The sequence below is a fragment of the Cyclopterus lumpus genome, chromosome 22 (genome assembly GCF_009769545.1).
Source record: "Cyclopterus lumpus isolate fCycLum1 chromosome 22, fCycLum1.pri, whole genome shotgun sequence".
NCBI lineage: Eukaryota > Metazoa > Chordata > Actinopteri > Perciformes > Cyclopteridae > Cyclopterus > Cyclopterus lumpus.
The window spans coordinates 7,618,088-7,637,023 of NC_046987.1; the positions used below are offsets into that span (position 1 = coordinate 7,618,088).

The 18,936-nt window shown below is 43.9% G+C and overlaps 1 protein-coding gene across 1 annotated transcript in view; it reads right to left on the reverse strand.

Moving 5' to 3' along the window:
* The window catches only part of ralgapa2 (Ral GTPase activating protein catalytic subunit alpha 2), an 84,612-nt gene that overhangs the window by 11,717 nt on the left and 53,959 nt on the right, over positions 1 to 18,936 (reverse strand). Inside the window, 2 exon segments of the mRNA XM_034525332.1 lie at positions 14,134 to 14,261; positions 16,417 to 16,575. Of these exon segments, the coding sequence (XP_034381223.1) occupies positions 14,134 to 14,261; positions 16,417 to 16,575 (287 nt within the window).

Consider the following 18,936-nt stretch of genomic DNA (forward strand, 5'->3'; position numbering starts at 1 on the left):
GAACAGAATAAACAAGGCAGACCAATAGAGACTCACATCGTTAGTCTGTTGATTAGGGCAGCAGAGGGTGAAGATTAGGCAATAGAGCATTAGAAGGGGTCTTAAGATGCACCATACTGACTTTTCACTTCTTAAGCTCCATTACTATCCACTTCTAAGTCAGATGACGGGTGCAGCAGGGTGCCTGACCCCTTTTGTCAAAGATGCCCTTATCATGTTGAGTGACTAGGCTAAAATCTCTTTGCTTGATGACGAAGGTTTTATAGTCAGGTCAAGTCAATTGTATTCATATAGCCCCGATCACAAAGCACACATTTTTCCACCCTCTATCCATAGAACCCAATTTGAGTAGGAAAAATTCCTCCTTAAAAAAAACCTAGAGAAAAATGGAAAACCTCTGCGTAAGAGCGACAGCAGACAAAGATGTAATAGATCGATACACAGCAGGACAAACATGGACTATAAGTTGGCGTACACTGCCGCTGGAGGGAAAATGGTAACATAATAACAGGTACAAGGCCTAACCTAATCAAAGAATAAGCAACTAACTGAAGTGGATATAAATGCCTCAACAGGTGACAGCAAACCAGAGGACAGAGCCCTGCGGTACTCCATATTTATTTATTATTAATAGAACATTTTGATGTAGGAACCCGCACTGTGTTGTGCCAAGGCCAGAGACACCAAATGTATTTTCCAGTCAGTCAAAGAGTATACAAATATCAATGATGTCAAAAGTTTCCCTGAGATCCAGTAATAGATGTGCAAAGGTGGAATCTGAGTCCATAGTAAGCAAAAGATCATTCACCACTTCGGTAAGTGCAGTTTTGGTGAAGTGGTAGGCCCTGAAAGAAGATTGAAATGGTTACAAAAAGATGACTGTTAAATATGTGCGCCAAAGGTTGCTCTTTCTAGCACTTTTGAAGGGAATGGAAGGCTGGAGAGTGGGCAATATTTATTCAGGAACTCTGAATCAAGGAGTGTATTTTTTTAAGCAGTCTGAAAGCTAGTTGGGGCAGTGCCAGTCGTTAATGACACACTAACAATATTCAGCAATCAAGAGAACGGCAGAGCTGTTCAGAAGTCCCTCTCTGTGAATTATGCCTTATCCTTGTTAGAAACTGTGCAGGCTACCCTGTCTACGCTGTCTGTGCGAGAAGGCTGATTAAAAGACGAACAAAGGCTTTTATCAAGTTAAAAAAAAAAAAAAACACCTACCCAACATAGAAACGATAAGGATATGAGGTATGTTTACATTATCCTCAAAGAGGACACGTGACCGACCACCAAACCTTAGACATCTGGGAAAAACCTTTAAAAAGATTCAATCCCTATAATAAAAGCAAAAAGTTTGCCATGCATGGGGAGGAAACACTCCTACGCTTCTCGGGCCTCCACGGCAGCAGCCAAGGTTGATCCCGTTTGTAGAAGCGCTAGCGGTAAAAAGGCCTCTTGTAGTGAAGAGGGACAGTTTAGAGATGAGGTGGAGGGTGCCTCTAGGTGCTTGACCCCCTCCTCTCTTAGCCCCACATCTGCCCATTAACCTGGGCCAATCAGCTTGACCTTGGTGAGGAGAAGAGCTCAGGAGTAGCTCACATTGCCATTGACTCCCCAGCAGTCACATAATTGGCCTGTTGAGAGGAAAGGGGGTGGGAGCAGTGCCAGTGCAGCAGGGTAAAAAAGCCGATGTGGTCATTATATTTTGTTGAAAGGCACAGTGCCTCACGTCGTCAAATGCACTCTCATAGCAGTACATCATAGTACACATACTGTCCATTAATAAAATATATTAAGGTGTTAAGTCTCGTGCTTAGGTGGTGAACTAGAAAGGAAAAAGTGTCAGATTTGAAAAATGATTGGTGGCAGAAGTCAGGCTAGACACACCTTTAAATGACTTGCATACAGTCTTTTGTTGCCAGTCATTACACTGCAACCATATGAGGTAATGAAAGCAGACAAGTGTCACACGGAAATGTTTAAATCAACAGGGGATCACAGTGCCATCTCCATGCGGCATTGTTATGGAGAACTGGATCAGACTGCATATGGATGATCCGTTGCTCATTATGGAAAGCGGGATAAGAAGCAGAAAAATGGCAGAGCGGCTGGGAAATGTAAAGAGCGGATACACAGGGAAAAGAATTGGCAGAGACACTAAAACATGGGATGGAACTATGGCGAAAGACGGCGGAGACAGAGAGCAGTGAGTGGGGAAGATGGAAAAGAGGAAGGGAAGAAAGAGGGATGAAGCCGAGCAGGTGTTGATTGGAGAGAGGCCAGGCGGTGAGTGCCAGCGGTACCTGTTGTCACAGCGAGGGCTGAGGTGTGAAGCTCGTCTCAGCAGAGGCCCTCAGAGGTGTGAGGTGATTATGGGGAGACGGGGAGGAAGACAGAGACATTTAGACGGAGAGAAAGAAAGATAGGGACAGAGAGAGTGAATGTGGCAATAAAGCTGGCTGCAGGAATAATGGCATAGTGGGAAGGAACAACAGATTGAGATGGATAAAGTGAGGGCGTGTATGACAGAAACTAGCCAGTAGGGTGATTTTATATTGTGCATGTGTGTCCCAATCCCATTTTATATGGCAGCTACTCAAACCTTGGTGTCTCATTAAACAGCTTTTTTTCTGTAGACACAGCAGCAGGACAGAACATGTCTGAAAGTGTCACAGATGCATTATGATGAGTGGAGGTGTTTGTGTGTCCATTTTCTGAGTGTGCATAGACATACAGGAGATCAGATGCTCTAGAGAAATAGCAGGTATTAGAAGAGTGGCCTAATTAGGAGCGGGTCTAGGAAACTGGAGCTCAGAGCCCCAACAGAGTCGGGTCAAACAGTAAGCCCAGGTTAATGACACCTCCTGAGGGGTGAGTTTCTCCACAGCAAGAGCTTTCTAAGCTCTAACCTCCACACCTCTCTACCACCCATGTCACATTCAGACAGTGGGACAGGGATTTATGGCCATGACATCACTCCTAACCTGTGACATCATCACTGCCCATCAGTGATTTCACACAGGTTTGCCACTGCGGCAGACACAATCTGATGTCTGCTAGCTGGCATGACCAGGTTATTTATGAGCTGACTGGAGGAAGTAGTCACCCTTTTTCTCAAGTCTCTGGAAGCCCACCATTCCTCTGGGGGACACTAAAAATCGATTTCTGCTTTCCAACAAATCATAAGAACAGCACCTACACCAAAGTCAATGTTGACCCCTAAACTATGTTAGGACAGATTGTTGGGGGTTCACAGAACATAAATGATAAAGCAACAAGTCATCCTCACACCACGGAGAAACACGATGGTCACAAGATACCTGGTGACATCATAATTTGTTGTAGCGTGATTTGTTCAACACAACATGACTGCCATCAAAGCCTACTGGGCTTGTGTATTCAGATGAGCTGAGTCTGTAACCAATCTCCTTTTCAAAGGACTCTGGTCTCCATTGATGAGTCGTAACACAGCAGCCTTAGATGTGAAACACAATGGATCGACATGATTAATCAAACACAGGCCCATTACAGCCAGACAGTCACACAGGCCCCCACCGTGCATTAACAGAAAGTCATAATAAGATGAGCAAAGGCTCATAGGGATGAAGATTAACAGATACAGTTCTGTAACTGGCTGGGTGAGAGTTCTCTCTGAAGGTCTCCTTTGTCAGTGACGATGGACAGTGACATGAATGCCTCAGCCTTCTGGAAACATTATTAGGTCAGGACAAAGGTGTGCATCTTATGAGTTATCTGAGGTGAATATGCGTCCTATTTTCTTCCTCCAGTTCCTGATATTTGAATTGTTCAGAATCAAGACAGGGGACAACAGCATCTATCTGATCTCAATTTGAACTTTTAATAAAAAAAGTCAAAGATGAAACCGGGAAGGGCACACTCGACCGAGACTTCGCTTGAAAACCATCAGATTACTTATGAGGCATTTCACCTCTTCTTTCTTCAACTTTCTGTAAATTTAAAGAGGGATAATCATCAGCAGGCAACAGACTCAAACACAAACCCACCTGTGCCCACATCGAAGCACGGCAGCAATCAAATTCCCTGATGTTCTATAATCTATTTGACACATCTAGAAAAACACTCTGACACTTGATATGGAGTGGGCCAACTCCGGGTCATGCCAAATGGCTCTGATTTTAACCCCATGGTAACACTGTTCAGACAAGCACTGCTGAAATATTAAAACAAAATGAACAGAGGCTTATGCAATTTTAATGATGCTTTTGGCATGTGCGTCAGAATAACTGTGATGCCATAACGCCAAGCACCTCTGTCTGCTTCCCCGCCAAGGTGTGCTGCATGTGAAATCTCTTGTTCCTCCATTGCCCCCCCTGTGAAAGGTTCATCGGGCCAATTAGGCTGCTTGGCCTTATGCAAAATGCCAGGCATTTAGCGGGAATGATAATGATTAGCGCTGGGTTACATATGATCCCAGCCATGCTGAATGCACAGGGCAGGGAAGGTTAGTTACTGGGGACAAGAGTGATTTCATTTAGCCTCACATTGGCATTTTGGACATATTTCAATCAATTCTGTTGTGATTACCTTAAAACAGCATATGAAGACACCAGCCAGGCAAGGTTGCTCATACCATGTTGTTGTTGAGGATGTGATATATGATTCAAGAAATTATGTGTTGTGACTTTCTGTACATTGAGCATTGAAAATAAGTCTGCAATAGTTACCGTCAATAATCGGTACATATATTTGGTTTCTAAGATCCTTTCCCATCTAGTCGTTGAGTACGTCTAAAATGAATGTGCTGGGACTATGACGGACTGGGTAACAGCCAGGAAAAGGTTCCCAGTATTCTACCTGCTGGTATTGTAATGGATGAGGACGACCGCAAAGGGGATGTATATATGTATACACACATAAGCATGCACATAGAGAGAAACCCACACATAAAACCTTGGGCAAAAAACAAAATGGACTTTTGTGTTGGCAACAGCTTTTTCCTAATCCTCGCCCCTGGGCTATATTGTGCAGTCAAGCAGGCTATTACATGGCAACAATTAGGGGGGCTGGAGCCCAACACCTGGTCGTCTCCTATTCTGGCCCTTCAGTGGCAGCTGACTGTACAGTCTCACAGCCAGGTGGCCCTCCTTCAATGACATTAGCTAGTCACTCCAGGGTTAATCAGGAGCCTGCCATCATCCACTGGGCACGCATAGAGCCCAATTCAGACGGGGAGCTTTTATAGGGGGGGGAAAGGGATGATGGAGACAATGTTGTTATAAAAACTTGTTCAACTGAAGATCTCAGAGAGCCCAGATAATCAAAATGAACCTGGAGGAGGGGTTGGAGCCTCTTGGATTCGAGGCCTAAGTTCAGCGCACTGCCTTGATTGGCTCAAGCGGCACATCAACTGTGCATCCTGCAGATTATAATGGACCTTTTCATGGGTGGACAAAAACAGATGGAGGAGCGGGAAGTGCTATAGGTCCATGCAGACGGGTGATGATGTGTGTGTGTGTGTGTGTGTGTGTGTGTGTGTGTGTGTGTGTGTGGGGGGGGGGGGGGGGGGGGGGGGGGGGAGAGAGACTGGATTTCGTCAAAGTCGGCAGATACAAAAACAAGTGGGTGTAGCTAGAGCTTCCCCGGCTATATCTGCATGCACAAAGCCCCATTCCGAAGCCCCCTGGCTCAGAGATCTGAGGGTAAATAACACTCATTAGAATAACAAAAGCTATAGATTTGTACCCAAATCAGCTAGAGTCTCATCAATAGTAATTAGAGGCTATACATAACTAATGAAGATGTGTACACTACATTAAACAAAAAGGTGCTGAGAGCTGTTGTGCATCTAAACAGAGTGTCAGATAAGTGGATATCTGCATCACAAAGCTTTTCTAACATTTTATTAACATTAGAATCATACGTAGTATCAATCTTTATTTTAATGTGCTACTACTGTATGACAAAGATGCATTTAGTTGTGAAGATACGAATTAGAATGTGTTGTGCCTGTGTCTGCAACCAACAATACTTTCTCTTTGTTCGACTTCGACTCAATATTATTACAGCCTGTTGCAGTGAGGAAGATTTGGCCAATATTTCTCAGTGCTTCTCTCTCAGCCACATCCACCACTTGACAATGAAACACAGACTATCAGTATTAACACATCAAAGGCTGCTTTCTGTAAGAAGAGGCAGACAATGCACAGCGATGCATACTTAAATGTTTTGTTTCTGTTATTGCTTTGTTTGCCGTTGCCTTGTCTGTCAATGCAGAAAATACCATTTAGTGCAAAAATGCAAATGCTGCGAGGCACAAGGACATCCTCGAAAAGAGAACAATGGCCACAGGCTAGCAGAGGAGCAGACAGTGCCTTTGAACCATTTAAAGAGGCATTAATGTGCAACTTATAAATAATCAACTAATTCCTTCTTAAAAACAGCCAATTAAGTCTGTGACATTAAAAGCAACACAACCCGTGCAAACCAAAAAGAGCAGTCTTCGAACAAAAAAATAAGAAGAATAGAAAATGTAATGGCCATTTAGGGACAAAGAAACCCAATAATGTCACAAGGTGTCTTCACAGGAGTCCCAAATCAGAGACCAAGAGATTCCAGCGTAGAACGGTGAGTGACATTTCCCTGACATTTCCCAGCAGCATTCAATGCAGGGCTGTCTGAAGACGGCATCAGAAATGTCTATGGATGTGCTTGCATGTGACGCAGGCGTTAAGGGATGCGGGTTCCTTCAGGGGACGCCGCAGCTCTGGGGCCGGTGATGAGGAGCCTGGATCCTGGGAGATTGAATGGTAATCACTGGGGCACAGATAATGGATGATTGAAGGCCCTTTCTACGCCGCTGTTGGATTTCAATATCAGAGAGGCCCTAGAATTGGGATTCTTATCAGGGGCGGTGTGTCAAACAAAGGAGAGCCGAGCGTGAAATATGGGGTCTGACTCAGGCACACGACCATGGCGATTAGCACAAGGATAAAAAAGGCCGCACAAACAAAAGAGGGCAGCTTTAGCTCGACAAAGGGCTGTCCACTGCCTTGTAATAAGAGACACGGAAGGAAGAGGGGACATAAAGGAAGGGAGAGAGCACTTGGTGAAAAAGGAGGACAGGACAAGAGTTGTGCTGAGACGGCTGAAAGATGAATAGTGACAGACCCAACTGTTAAAGAGTGTTCCAGCTTCGCTGCTTCTGAAGAGGAATAATGGACCAGCGGGGACGAAATGCAATATACCTTGCCTCAAAGCCATTCATACACATCCAAACAAACAAACAATATCATTAAAGTACACACAAACACACACAGTGGCACGAGGCTTTACATCTCTGCCAAAAAAAAACAAAAAAACAACAACAACTAAATTATTCCCATTTATCCCCGGATTCCAAGCGCTTCGGCTTTGCCAGGAAAGCTCATTAACCCTCCCTTCAAGAACCCTGAGACAAAAGAGGGGAAAACAAAACATAACTAATCAATGAGAACGCACCCATTGAGAAAGAGGAGGGGGGGACAAGAACATGCATCCATTTGGATAACTTGAGAGGGCTAACAGCTTCTGCTTTAGTGTTGCGCTGGCTGGCAACGGGGCGGAGAAAGAAAGTTCATTAATTAAACAGGGCTAGGGGGAACAGATGGAATGGCTAGCTGGATGCTTATCACTTAAAGCAGACAGACAGGTTTTTACACCCGCGCTAGAAGCAGCACCACCACACATCAATCACAATGAACTTGTCTTCTTAACGGAAATGCAGTGGGTACTAGTCCAGTGGTGACACTGGGTTCAGGTTATTCTGGCTGATGGACACAGAGACCACTGACCTATTAGCAAGAGTGTCTTTATAGCAAATTACATTTTTTGTTGATATTTAGCAAGGACATTAGTAAGGACAAGAGTAGGGTCTTGATGAGTGTTGCCATCCACATCAACGCAGGCAGCCATTCCTTTACATATTAGTCGCAAATTTTAGTCAGTTGGGCCAACATGTTCACAAAAAGTGTACACAAAACGTAATAAAAGCAATAAAAATCGCGCTTTGCTCTTTGTCTGTTGGTGGGAATTCTCCAAGTAGAACTAGGAGATTTTTCTTCAGCAGCAGTATGAAAACATAGCATTAAAAGAAACAGCAACCTGTATTGCTATGCTTTCTGGACTGTGTCTGTAGAAAAAGACACTCAATCACTTGTAATTTTTTTCACTGCTGACATATTTTTTTATTTATTAGTTTAATGCCCAACATTTAAAAAACAAGCACAAAACCACATACACTTGTATGTTCTATGCCCGTTGGTAATGTATACTTTTGTAAACAATGTATACTTTTGTAAACAATAAAACAAAAACGATCTGTAATGTGAGATCAAGTTGATAATAGTGGACATTCTTCAAGACTCTGCCTGAGCAAGTAATTAGTAGTAAGTTAATTATAATATATTCCCATATAGAATATACTAATATGCTCTAAAATGGACAGAATCCAAGCAGTTGTCAAAAATACATAACATCATGACATGATTGTGAGAGTCTTGTTTACGCTATTCTACCCGATACTCATACTTGAGTCGGGGATGGGACAGGTTGGACGGCCCCACACAAAACTGGCTTGCTGGCTTTCACTTTGCCGCTCACAAACACACAGATGTCAGACATGAATGCAGAACAGACGGCAAGAGAAGGGGAGGGGCGTGAGGGTGGGGGTTCAAGTTTAAAAATACACAGAGCATGACATTTTTGGGGTTACACCATGATATGCTGTTTCTACTAGTGCTAGTTGAACATATATTTTATTGTTATTATTCTATGTAGTGTAGAAAAGCTGGCTTATTCTGGCAGCTGAAAGCTCCCGCCCACCATAAAATTATTAATTAATAGTATCTAATCAAAGTAGGAAAATAACAATCCAAAAACCTAATTAACCCTGGAGTTAAATTACACTTAAAAGTAGCACTTCTATTATTATGGTAAATAAAAGACGATCCTTATTTCTCAGAAAGGTTGCAGTTACACACAAACAGAACACACTGTGCTCAAAGACTTATAGACACACCCGCGTTTCAGTTACACCAGAGGCACCACAAAATAGAGCAGCTACCGTATACATACAAACACAAACACGCTAACAGGCACAGACGTTTGACACCAGCAGTGTGTGTACGCTACCCCAGGCGGGGCTCTGGGTCCCTGCTGTTGGCCGTCTGGTTCCATGCCTGCTCTACCTGTGTTTAAAAGGGGCGGCCCCCATGCTCAGACCGGGCCCCCAGGGTTTTCATGGTGTGGGTGCCATGCAGCGGACGCCTTTTGTTACAGGCTGGGTGGCAAGAGGAGGAGGAACTAATGTCGGGGGTTGAGGGGGTGGGGTGGGGTGGGGGGGGAGTAATGCTATGAGTCATTCTGCATTAGCAGCAGGGGAGGGAGACAGAGAGAGGGGGGTGGGGGGATGGGGGGAGAGGCAGCAAAGGAGAGAATACTTTTGCATGTTGTATGAAGCTAGACGCCATATGCCATCCGAGCTGGGCTGCCTCCTGAGTCAGGGTTCTTGGTTTGACAGGCCTGTGCTTGCCCCCTCCTCATCCCCAGCGCTACCCCCTTCTTTCCTAACTAACACCCTCCTCCCTCAAGGTCCTCGTAGGCTCCAGCAATGGGCTAGGCAATTGCTTTGGTTGTGCATGGACTGCGCTCTGTGTATTTGTGTGTGCGTGTTGGAGGGAGGGAGGGCAGGGGGTGTACTCAGTCATCTGAACACATCGGACATTGTCGTGAGTCCCGGCAGGAACAGCTGGTCAGCTGGAGAGCTGGGCAGGAGGGGGGTAGGGTTTAAGGAGTGGGAAGAGATGGGAGGCAGTGCGCTACACTGATAATGGGATTAGGTTAAAACATTCAGTGGGGGAGAGACCCCTCCTCTCTGCGCAGCCCCCCAAATACTGCGTAAACTCTCAACCGCTCTATCAAAGCCAATGCCAGCCTCTGCCCAAACCACCCTGGCAAACTCCAAGCAGGGACACTTCAACTCAGAAATGGCCCCCTAACCCCAACTACCTATTAACTCCACAACAGCCAACATGCCTCCAACTAAAAGGTTTGTATCCTGTAAATACGAATACACAACTTGATAGTTAATAGAAGTTGCACAACGTGTCATGGAGATTTATTAGGCCTCCCTTGAAGAATTTTACTCTGTTGGCAACCTTTTAGTTGGTCACACCTGTTTCCATAAACAGGAAGTTGGCTAGTTATACTCCTATCAGCCCAGACCATTGCATGAAACCAGCATATAATGACTAGCTTGGCGTCTCACTGTGCCCAGTCAAGCACTGTGTTCCACAGTGATATATGCTGAGTATTATCTATGAGACTGCCGACAGTTATGGCACAACAGCTGGCAAATTAGACCTATCAGCGATGCTAAATAATTCATGTGAGACAACACTAACATGGCAGATCCTATTCACGACATCCTATCATGCATACAGGCGCACTTTCATCTCCGTTAGGTGAGGAATCTTACAGTACACAAAAGAACGCACTGCCGATGGACAAAGACACAGTGAGAGTGGGACAATAACTTGCTCAGAAGGGGTGTGAGAATGTGTCATTACCAATGCTGTAATAATTATGATGGCGCCGGGTTGGGGTGGGGTGCAGCAACAGCAAACAAAGGAGTGCACACAGGATATCATATCCATTATGTTTTCAGTATACATCCATTGAAATTATGTACATTTTGTTTTGGCATTCAGGGGACTGTAGATATGCTCACACGAGCCTGTGAGGGAACATGACAGACTTCAGCACTGAAAGGATCAGGCATCCCTCTCTTCTTTCTGCTTACACACACGCACATGCGCGCACATGCACACACACACACGCGCACATGCACACGCCTGGCTTGCATGACTGGCGATGGGCAGAAACAGATTATGGTTATTGATCGCTGCCTGGAGATGGATCTGTGTCTGTGTGTGTGTGTGTGTTTGCGTGTGTGTCCGAGCAGACGATTGGGACTAAGGACAGTGTGCAAAAACTATTGATTCTGTCCAGTAGGGAGGCTATGTCTCTGAATCAAGGTCAGTTCTACACTGTCTCACCTATTAGAAACTTGCCGTTTCCCCAACACACCCCGTCACAAACAGCGACGCACGGCATACTCAAGTGCTTGTTGAAGAGAGAAATGAATCCCAGCTTCTGGGTGAAAACATTATTCTACAGTGACAGTATGAAGGATCTTCATGGTACAGTAAATGGCAGCAGACAGCACAGCCATCCAGTGACAGGCTGGGTTCAGGTGACAGACAAACTCCCTGTGTCTTCCAAGCCAATTTATCAAACACTGTGTGCATGCATTAGGTAACATAAACAGAGGAACACAATTTCATTTATCTATTGTACTCTGTTGCTGATGGTGTTTTTAGACACACTTAAAAAAGGGGAAATCCGCTGCCAACCAGTGGATGTCCAATCAGTGCTGATGGTGGCCCCGGCTATCCAGAGGCAGAGACTATACAAGTCAAGCTTAAATCGCAGCCTTTAAATGTTCCTCACATCCTACAACGTCACTTTCACTTCAAAGGATTTTGCATCGGCAAACTCTGCTTTCACGGTCAATACAGCAGAAACTGAGAAATCTATTGCTTACATACAACCTTTACCATCAACACTGAATGGACATCCACATAAAAAAGGTGGCCATTCTCCCCATTAGGTTGTTTTAGATTGAACATTTTGTGGTCTCAATTATTCAAAATGCCGCTGTGAAGGGTGGACTAGTTGCAGACAATACACTTAGGACACACAAAGCCAGACCAGCTGCATTTTCCATCAGGCACGTAAATAATAGATGATACATTACGAGTTGTCTGTGAGGGGCTTGTGATATGATGCAAGGCCGTGGTTGTGTCTTGACAGAAGAAATTGACACAAATTCTAACTGACAATGAGAGCTGGACCCTGAACGAGAAAAAACAAGTACACAGATTTCACAAACCCTCACAGTTCAGAGATTGAGGAAAAGGAGAGAGGGGGACACAGAGGATATGATGAGCAGAAAGAAAGACAGCAAGGGGGGTATCTATCTGAAAAACACTCTGTTGCTGGAGGTCATTTTTCAATATCAAATCCTATTAGCCTGAGAGATCCTGTGAGCGTTGTGGCAGACTGCTGGAGTACTCTCGAGCCTTGTGACTGAGCAAGAGAGGCGGCCACAGTGCCATACTGGCCTTTTATCTGGACACACAGGGGTCATATAGCTTTTCTTTGAAGAAATATTCAACTAATTACCTTAGGGAGTGGCCTCACAGGCAGAGAGGACAGTGTGGATTGTTAAGGCATTGTGAAGGAGTAAAGTAAGGATTAGGATTTTCCATCTCGCACAAATAAAAAACACATCCCAGAAGAGAGAGAAGAAAAAATAGGTTAGTTCATTGTTCCAACCTGTGAGAGATAAAGAGCTGCATGACCTGAGAAGATGGAAGAATGACGCCTGGAGAGGAAAAGTGCAAAAAGGCTGGTAATAATACAACAGAGAATCCAATGAAAATATAAAAGAGGAACTCCACATGCTAATCAAGACTTTTGCTTATGGTTTATGCCAGTTTTGAACATTGTGACGTCAGGACATTCTCTTAAAACCTACAACAGTGCTTATCACATGGCATGCACCGCATGGACCATTTTAGCTATTCATTAGTTAATACAGTGCTTCTGTCCTCACAAGCTCTCAAGCTAGGCAGAAAAAAACAGACATGCAGATACTCATGCTGGCTGTATGCTTTGCCTGGCACATTCATTCATCTCCACTCTTGGAGTGTGCGAGGCCTGGCAGCCTATCAGTGCCAGAGCTCTAGAGGCAGCGCTTATCTCCTCTCATAGATCATGCCTTTGTGCTGTCTGCTCCTTTGCTAAGGAATGCCAGGTAAGGCTTTTGTAGCCCAGCACAGTCCCGGTACTGTCCCCCCCACCACACGCCCCTACCCCCTGAGGCTCGCAGAGGCAGGCAGGCCTGTGGCTGGCCCCCCTCTGGCACAGAGTCACACTGGGCTAATTCACTTGGCGTCGGGTAACAGACATCTGTCACTCAGGATTCCCTTGGGGACACACAGACAAGGCCTGATGTAGGCGTGGGGGTGGGGGTGGGTGGGCAGGGGATGTGATGCACTGTGAAACGCATATGGGCAGACACATACTTACACACACACAACTGTAAACAACATACGCAAGGTGTGTTATAGGCTCATTAAAGACCAAAAGCCTTTTTTTGTAAATGACAAACATACAAGGGCCTCATAATAATTCAGAAACAACTTTTTCAAATATGTCAATGTTTCAAAAACAATGGAAGCTAGCCTTCCACCCAAATGAAACCTCCTCGGGGGAGGTTTCTATAGCAACCGCCAGAGGGGCAGCGTGGTTCTGGTGAGGCGGTGCCGTACATGCTGTCCGAGGAGGAGCGGGGCGTTGAGGGAGATCAGGTTTCCCCCTCCAGGGGCCATCCCAGCTCTGCCCCCCATCTCATCCCCCAACTCAACTCTGTGCTGCTGGCATTCACATGCTAATTCATCTCCATTGGTGATTACACTCCCTTTAAACCAACTGACAACTACAGCTGGAGTCAGGCTCTTAACGGCACACTGTTGGATGGATGGGTGGAGGGATTAGAGCGAGTATGTGTTTGTGTGTGTATGTGCGCTTCTGTCTGTATGCACTTGTATGTATTTGTTTAGTGCTCTTATTTTGCCTCTGTGTGCTCCATAAAACGGTAGTGATAGATGATGACACATTATCTGTGCTCCTGCCCAAAACAGCCTCACACAACCTCCCATGCTGCTCCAGGCTGTGAAACAGCCCCAGCCTAATAGCTGTATGTAAATCATCCAACCCATAAAGATCACTGTCAGCACTCAGCTGTGTGCGTTGGCTCACGTGACAGGCACGCCACACGTCTCAATGAATTTACACAAATGGGCCACTGGTGGTGCTGAACATTTCAGCTCAGTGGTGTGATACATCTAATGCAATTGTCATAACAACATAGCTAAACGTATGCTCATAATGGTCTCACCTGTATGTGCAGTTAATGGTTGATTTTGAAAAAGACTCGCTGCATTCCTCTGAACAGTAAATTAAGCAGAAGGCATGAGGAGTAAAGGATACAAGCTCTGGTAGAGAGTCAGCCGGGACTTGACAGCTCTGCTGGCATTGATACAGGTGGCCCGCACCAAGCTTGGCAGCAGCGTCCCAGTGACGATGGCGCCGTTAAACAGCGGCCCGAAGAAAGGAACCTGGAAAAAAATTAAAAGATCTTCCACAATGATCCAAAGCTAATTTAGTCAGTGTCCGGTCATTGTATATGTAAGAGTCCAAAAAATGAGAAAGGATTGATTAAAAACGTTGTTGTTTTTCTTTCTTTCTTTCTCTCTTTAAAAAATCCCAAACGTTTTAACCATCTGTTTAGGGCAAAGGTTCAAGATAAAATTGGATTTTTACCTAACTTTGCATGACAACCACACATATCTAATGTGAATCAATGTTAGGCAAATGAAATTAAAATGACAATCAATACGAAACAAAGCCCTCATATTGAGCTACTGAACAAACACAAAGGGCCAATATGCATTTTAGCAGCAGCGTGTGTTTGTGTGTGGATACACGCGTCTGTTCCTGCATACTGGAAGGGGGCCCTTAATCACTGAAGCTCAATGGTCGTTGACCTGGAAGTTGACATGAATGTCAAAGTCTTCAAAAGGTCCTGCTGTCTTCAACTTGGTAGTTCAGCTCGTGTAATAACCAGTCAAATTATACAATAAATGGATTTTAACCAGAAATGATACGGACCAATTAACCTAATCGAATGCTAGAAAACTGGGGTGACACTGTCTAAATTAACATCAGAAATCTGACTAGATAGCTTTACAAGTTCTTGGAGGTAGAGCAAGTGTAAGATATCCAATTTTGGAAAATAATTCACTGGCTTGCATGGGTTTGGGGGCTTTGGCTGTAGAGACCCTCTGAGGCTATAATATGTTCTCTAATATGTGAACCATCTGCAACCATTAAAGTATTTATACGTGATGCACACTTGTCTTTGTGTTATTGTGAATAAAAGGTAAAGGTCACTGTTAAGTTTAAAAGGGGAAATTGCAGCAGAGAGAGTCCATTTCTTCGTAGAATATTAAGTTCTCTGGGGCTGTTATACTTTGTATAGTCCTAATAAAACTAAGCTGAGAGTCTATTGTTTATTTTATTATATAATGTATTTCAGTCATCTTTTAAAAATAACTTGATGATCAAAAATGACTTGATGATCAATGCCCTCTGTGAAGAACACAAAACAAATGACATTATTTGTTTTTCATCGGAATAATGTTCATATAGAAAACATGGTGAATATATCTGAACATTTGAAGGCAGACACTCTCAGGCAAAGACATTTCACATCGAGTGCAGTACTTCAGAGTAGCCAAGATGAAAGCTTGTCAGGAAAGGATGGTAATAATGTACAGCTGGAGTAGGGGAAACTGAGAGCCTTCAGACAGAAACCCAAACAGGAGAAAGGACCTATCGAACTAATGGCAAAGTCTGAATAGGAAGCCAGGTGAAGGGGCTCGGGAACAAAGACCGGAAATCAGTGCAGTGCTGAGAATAGCGGAGTGGTTTTCTTGCTCAGTGGGCCTGGAAACTAAGAAACTTTGTCATGTTAAACATCAAAGTATAACTTCACCCTCAGGTCCGAGCCTAAGTCCAACCACAGTTGGATGAAAAGCCTTGATGCACCTTGAAATGGGAAACTAATGTTAGCTAGCTAACTAGCCAGCTGCTAAATGAAGAAACTTGGTGGAATTAGCAAGCTAATGTTAGCTAGCTAACTAGCCAGCCGCAAAAGTGACTTAATTACCAGTCCACAGAAAGGAGAGAACAGGCTTATTCTGTGCTGTGATTGTAATGTTACACAGAGGTTAAAAAAAATAGACGCTGTATGAAGAGGCAATGACGGGGGTCTGAGTAGAGGTTTTCGTGACGTAGATTAGTCCCAAACGGATGTCATGTAAGATAGTTTAAAGCTTAAAAACATGTGTGAAGTCACTCTTTCATTTAATTATGTATTATTTATAGTAAGTTATTTGAGTCATACAAAAGGAGTGGGACCGTATAAGTGTTTTCCAACACATTATTTATTTATTTGGTTTATTTAGAATGTGCTGCTCAATTTATTGGTTAAACTTGTTTTGTTTTCTTCTTATTTGTTATATAATCTTTATTTTATCAATATAAATCGTTCTAATCTAATAAACAATTGTAAAAGAGGAAAAGAGGTTAATTTAAAAATTGTTTGACCACATGCAAAAAAAGGAACTTCCCACTTTGAATTAGTTGATCCATTTTGTATGTGTATAGTTGATAATAGTCTGAAAAAACACTGACAGTGCAGTGGTTTACCTGTGGTTTTTTCATGATCTGGATAAAATGCATGTGGTTCTTCATTGGGTAGATGATAATCAGCACGTCTCCAAAATCAGTTGGGATGATGCCACGTCGGTAGTCCCTTGTGTGCTCTGACCACACTATGTGCACCTCGTCGTTTCCCAGGTGACGCAGCTGCAAACAAACATTACATTAAATTTAGCTTTATCCAAAGCGACTTACAATCATACAAGGCACAGCTACGGGGAGAAATTCGGGGTTAAGTGTCTTGCTCAAGGACAAATCGACTAGGACTAACAGAGCCGGGGTTCGAACCGCCCTCTGTTTGCAAGACGGCCCTGCTAACCACTGACCCACAGTCGCCAAACAAGTTCCAAGTTTCTGGTGATATGTGTTCTTGTCATCATCCTATGGTGATGATGACAAGAACACATATTTAGTGAGATCCAGCCAGTACCTGCAGCTCACACTTTTTACGATGAACTAAGGTATAAGAGGTGTGCGGAAGGGGATAATAAAACCGTAATTACTGTATGTATCCTATAGATAAAACATTATTGCAGCAGGTGTGAGCAAGGTGAGCAAGTCTAAAACACAAATTTGTTTGAAAACAATGGTTTAAATAGGGCTCTGGACTCTTTTTATAGCCTTTTCCTTACAAATTCAAATTGCAAACATAAAATGAGCAAAATTGAGCATTTCAAAACGAAATAATTCAAATCCAATTGACTTTCCCCATCATAGATTAAATTGCATCCCATTTCCACACGATTCACACACCCAAATTAGACTGGGCAGGACAAGAACGTTTAAATAACAGGAAATTGATGGATGCTAGCTTGAAATAGGTAAACAGCGACCCCTTTCCCAAGGTAAAATGGAGGGACACAGTCACATTATATATTTCTGTAGATCACTTTTGCCTCATTTTACTGCATGGTTGTGCTCAACTCGACACCATGTCCTTTTCTCTTTTTCGTTTCCCACTGCGGATAGTAGATGGTAGCCCAGTAATGTTTTCTGGGGTATCATGGACAGTGAAAAGTGAGACTCTGCGCAGAAGAAAACATCTGCCAATGTACTGTGGGCCTAATGAGCCATTAAGAAACATGCCCTCGCCACCAAAAATGCAATTAGCACATTCTATTATAAACCCTTAATTATGGTAATACGGTAATCTTAAACAAATCCACGGCATGCTGATTACTGGAGCTCGCCAGTTCTGTCCAAGGATCAGCAGGTAGCAACCAGGTCAGTCACTGGGACAATTTCAGAGAAAATGTTGAATATGCATTTGCGGCAGACAATAAACTCTGGGATGTTAATTTGGGTTAAGATATTAGCATTTGGATGAGCTTAATAACAAGTTTAATGAGGATGCTTATGCTCTAGTCAATCATCTTCTGCACCCATCTATTTAACCCATCTATTTAATCCTTTGTAAACACATCCAAATGTTTGAGACTTCTTTTATAAAATGGGATTCAAGTCAAAGGCTCTTGTCCAATTAGCTCTCTTTGACCTCCCACCCAGCCAATGGGCTTCACACATATGGAGACAGCAGACCAGAGGAGCGCAGAACACAAGAGGCTCCTTGTAAAAACAACCTGCAGCAGCCCAGTTAAGCTGTGGTGCCTGGGGGTGAATGTGATAGCTCAGGCACCCGTCTATTTCCCTCTCTTTCACAGACACACACACACACACGCACTCTACATGGCCTGACCCCAACCCTGCAGGTCGTTTCTATAACCGCATTACTGAAGCCAGCTGCTACTGCTGCAGCCTGCACTGCCCTAAAACCCACAATTGGATTGAAGAATTCATGGTTTTCCCTCTTTTCTTTTTGGTTTAGCTGGTTTTCCTCTTTTTTTTTTTACCCTCCATTGTCTTCAAACAGGCAATCTGCCCAGCGAGAGCTCAACCGTCCATCACTACCACCACACTGTGTATGCATCTACAGGCAGTAAAGTCGGTGACTGCTGGACTAAAAGTGTTATTTTTAAATTGACAGGGAAACATCCTACTTGGACACAGTCTGTTTCTCAATCAATTTCTTCATCACACTTTCTCTTCTCTCTACCCTGCCATCTTTTTCTGAAGCATCCATGCATGCAGCAAGCGTGCCAATTTCTGTGCAGCTGTGAGAGATCTGTGCGAGGTGAGCTTGGGCAATTACAGAAGTTCCCAGAAGTGAAATGGATGGAAGAGGAGTGGCAGCACACTCTACTCCAGTGGTCACCAACCTTTTTAAGCCCAAGATCCCTGACCTCTGCCTTGGTGACAGGCAAGATCTACCTATTGAGGCGTTAAGAGAAAACAACTGTCCAGACCGGACTTACAACTTGAGGCTTTTTATTTGGCCTCATTGTGATTGAATTAAATCAAACCAAACACTTTGGTCCAGCTTTCAAATTGATGTGACCAAGGACACACTAAATTACTTCATTTCAGTGCAACATAAAAAGTAAATTGCTTGTTAACCGCACACAATGTCCAATCACAATGCCATCAGAAGTCATGTGACTCAAGTCAGTG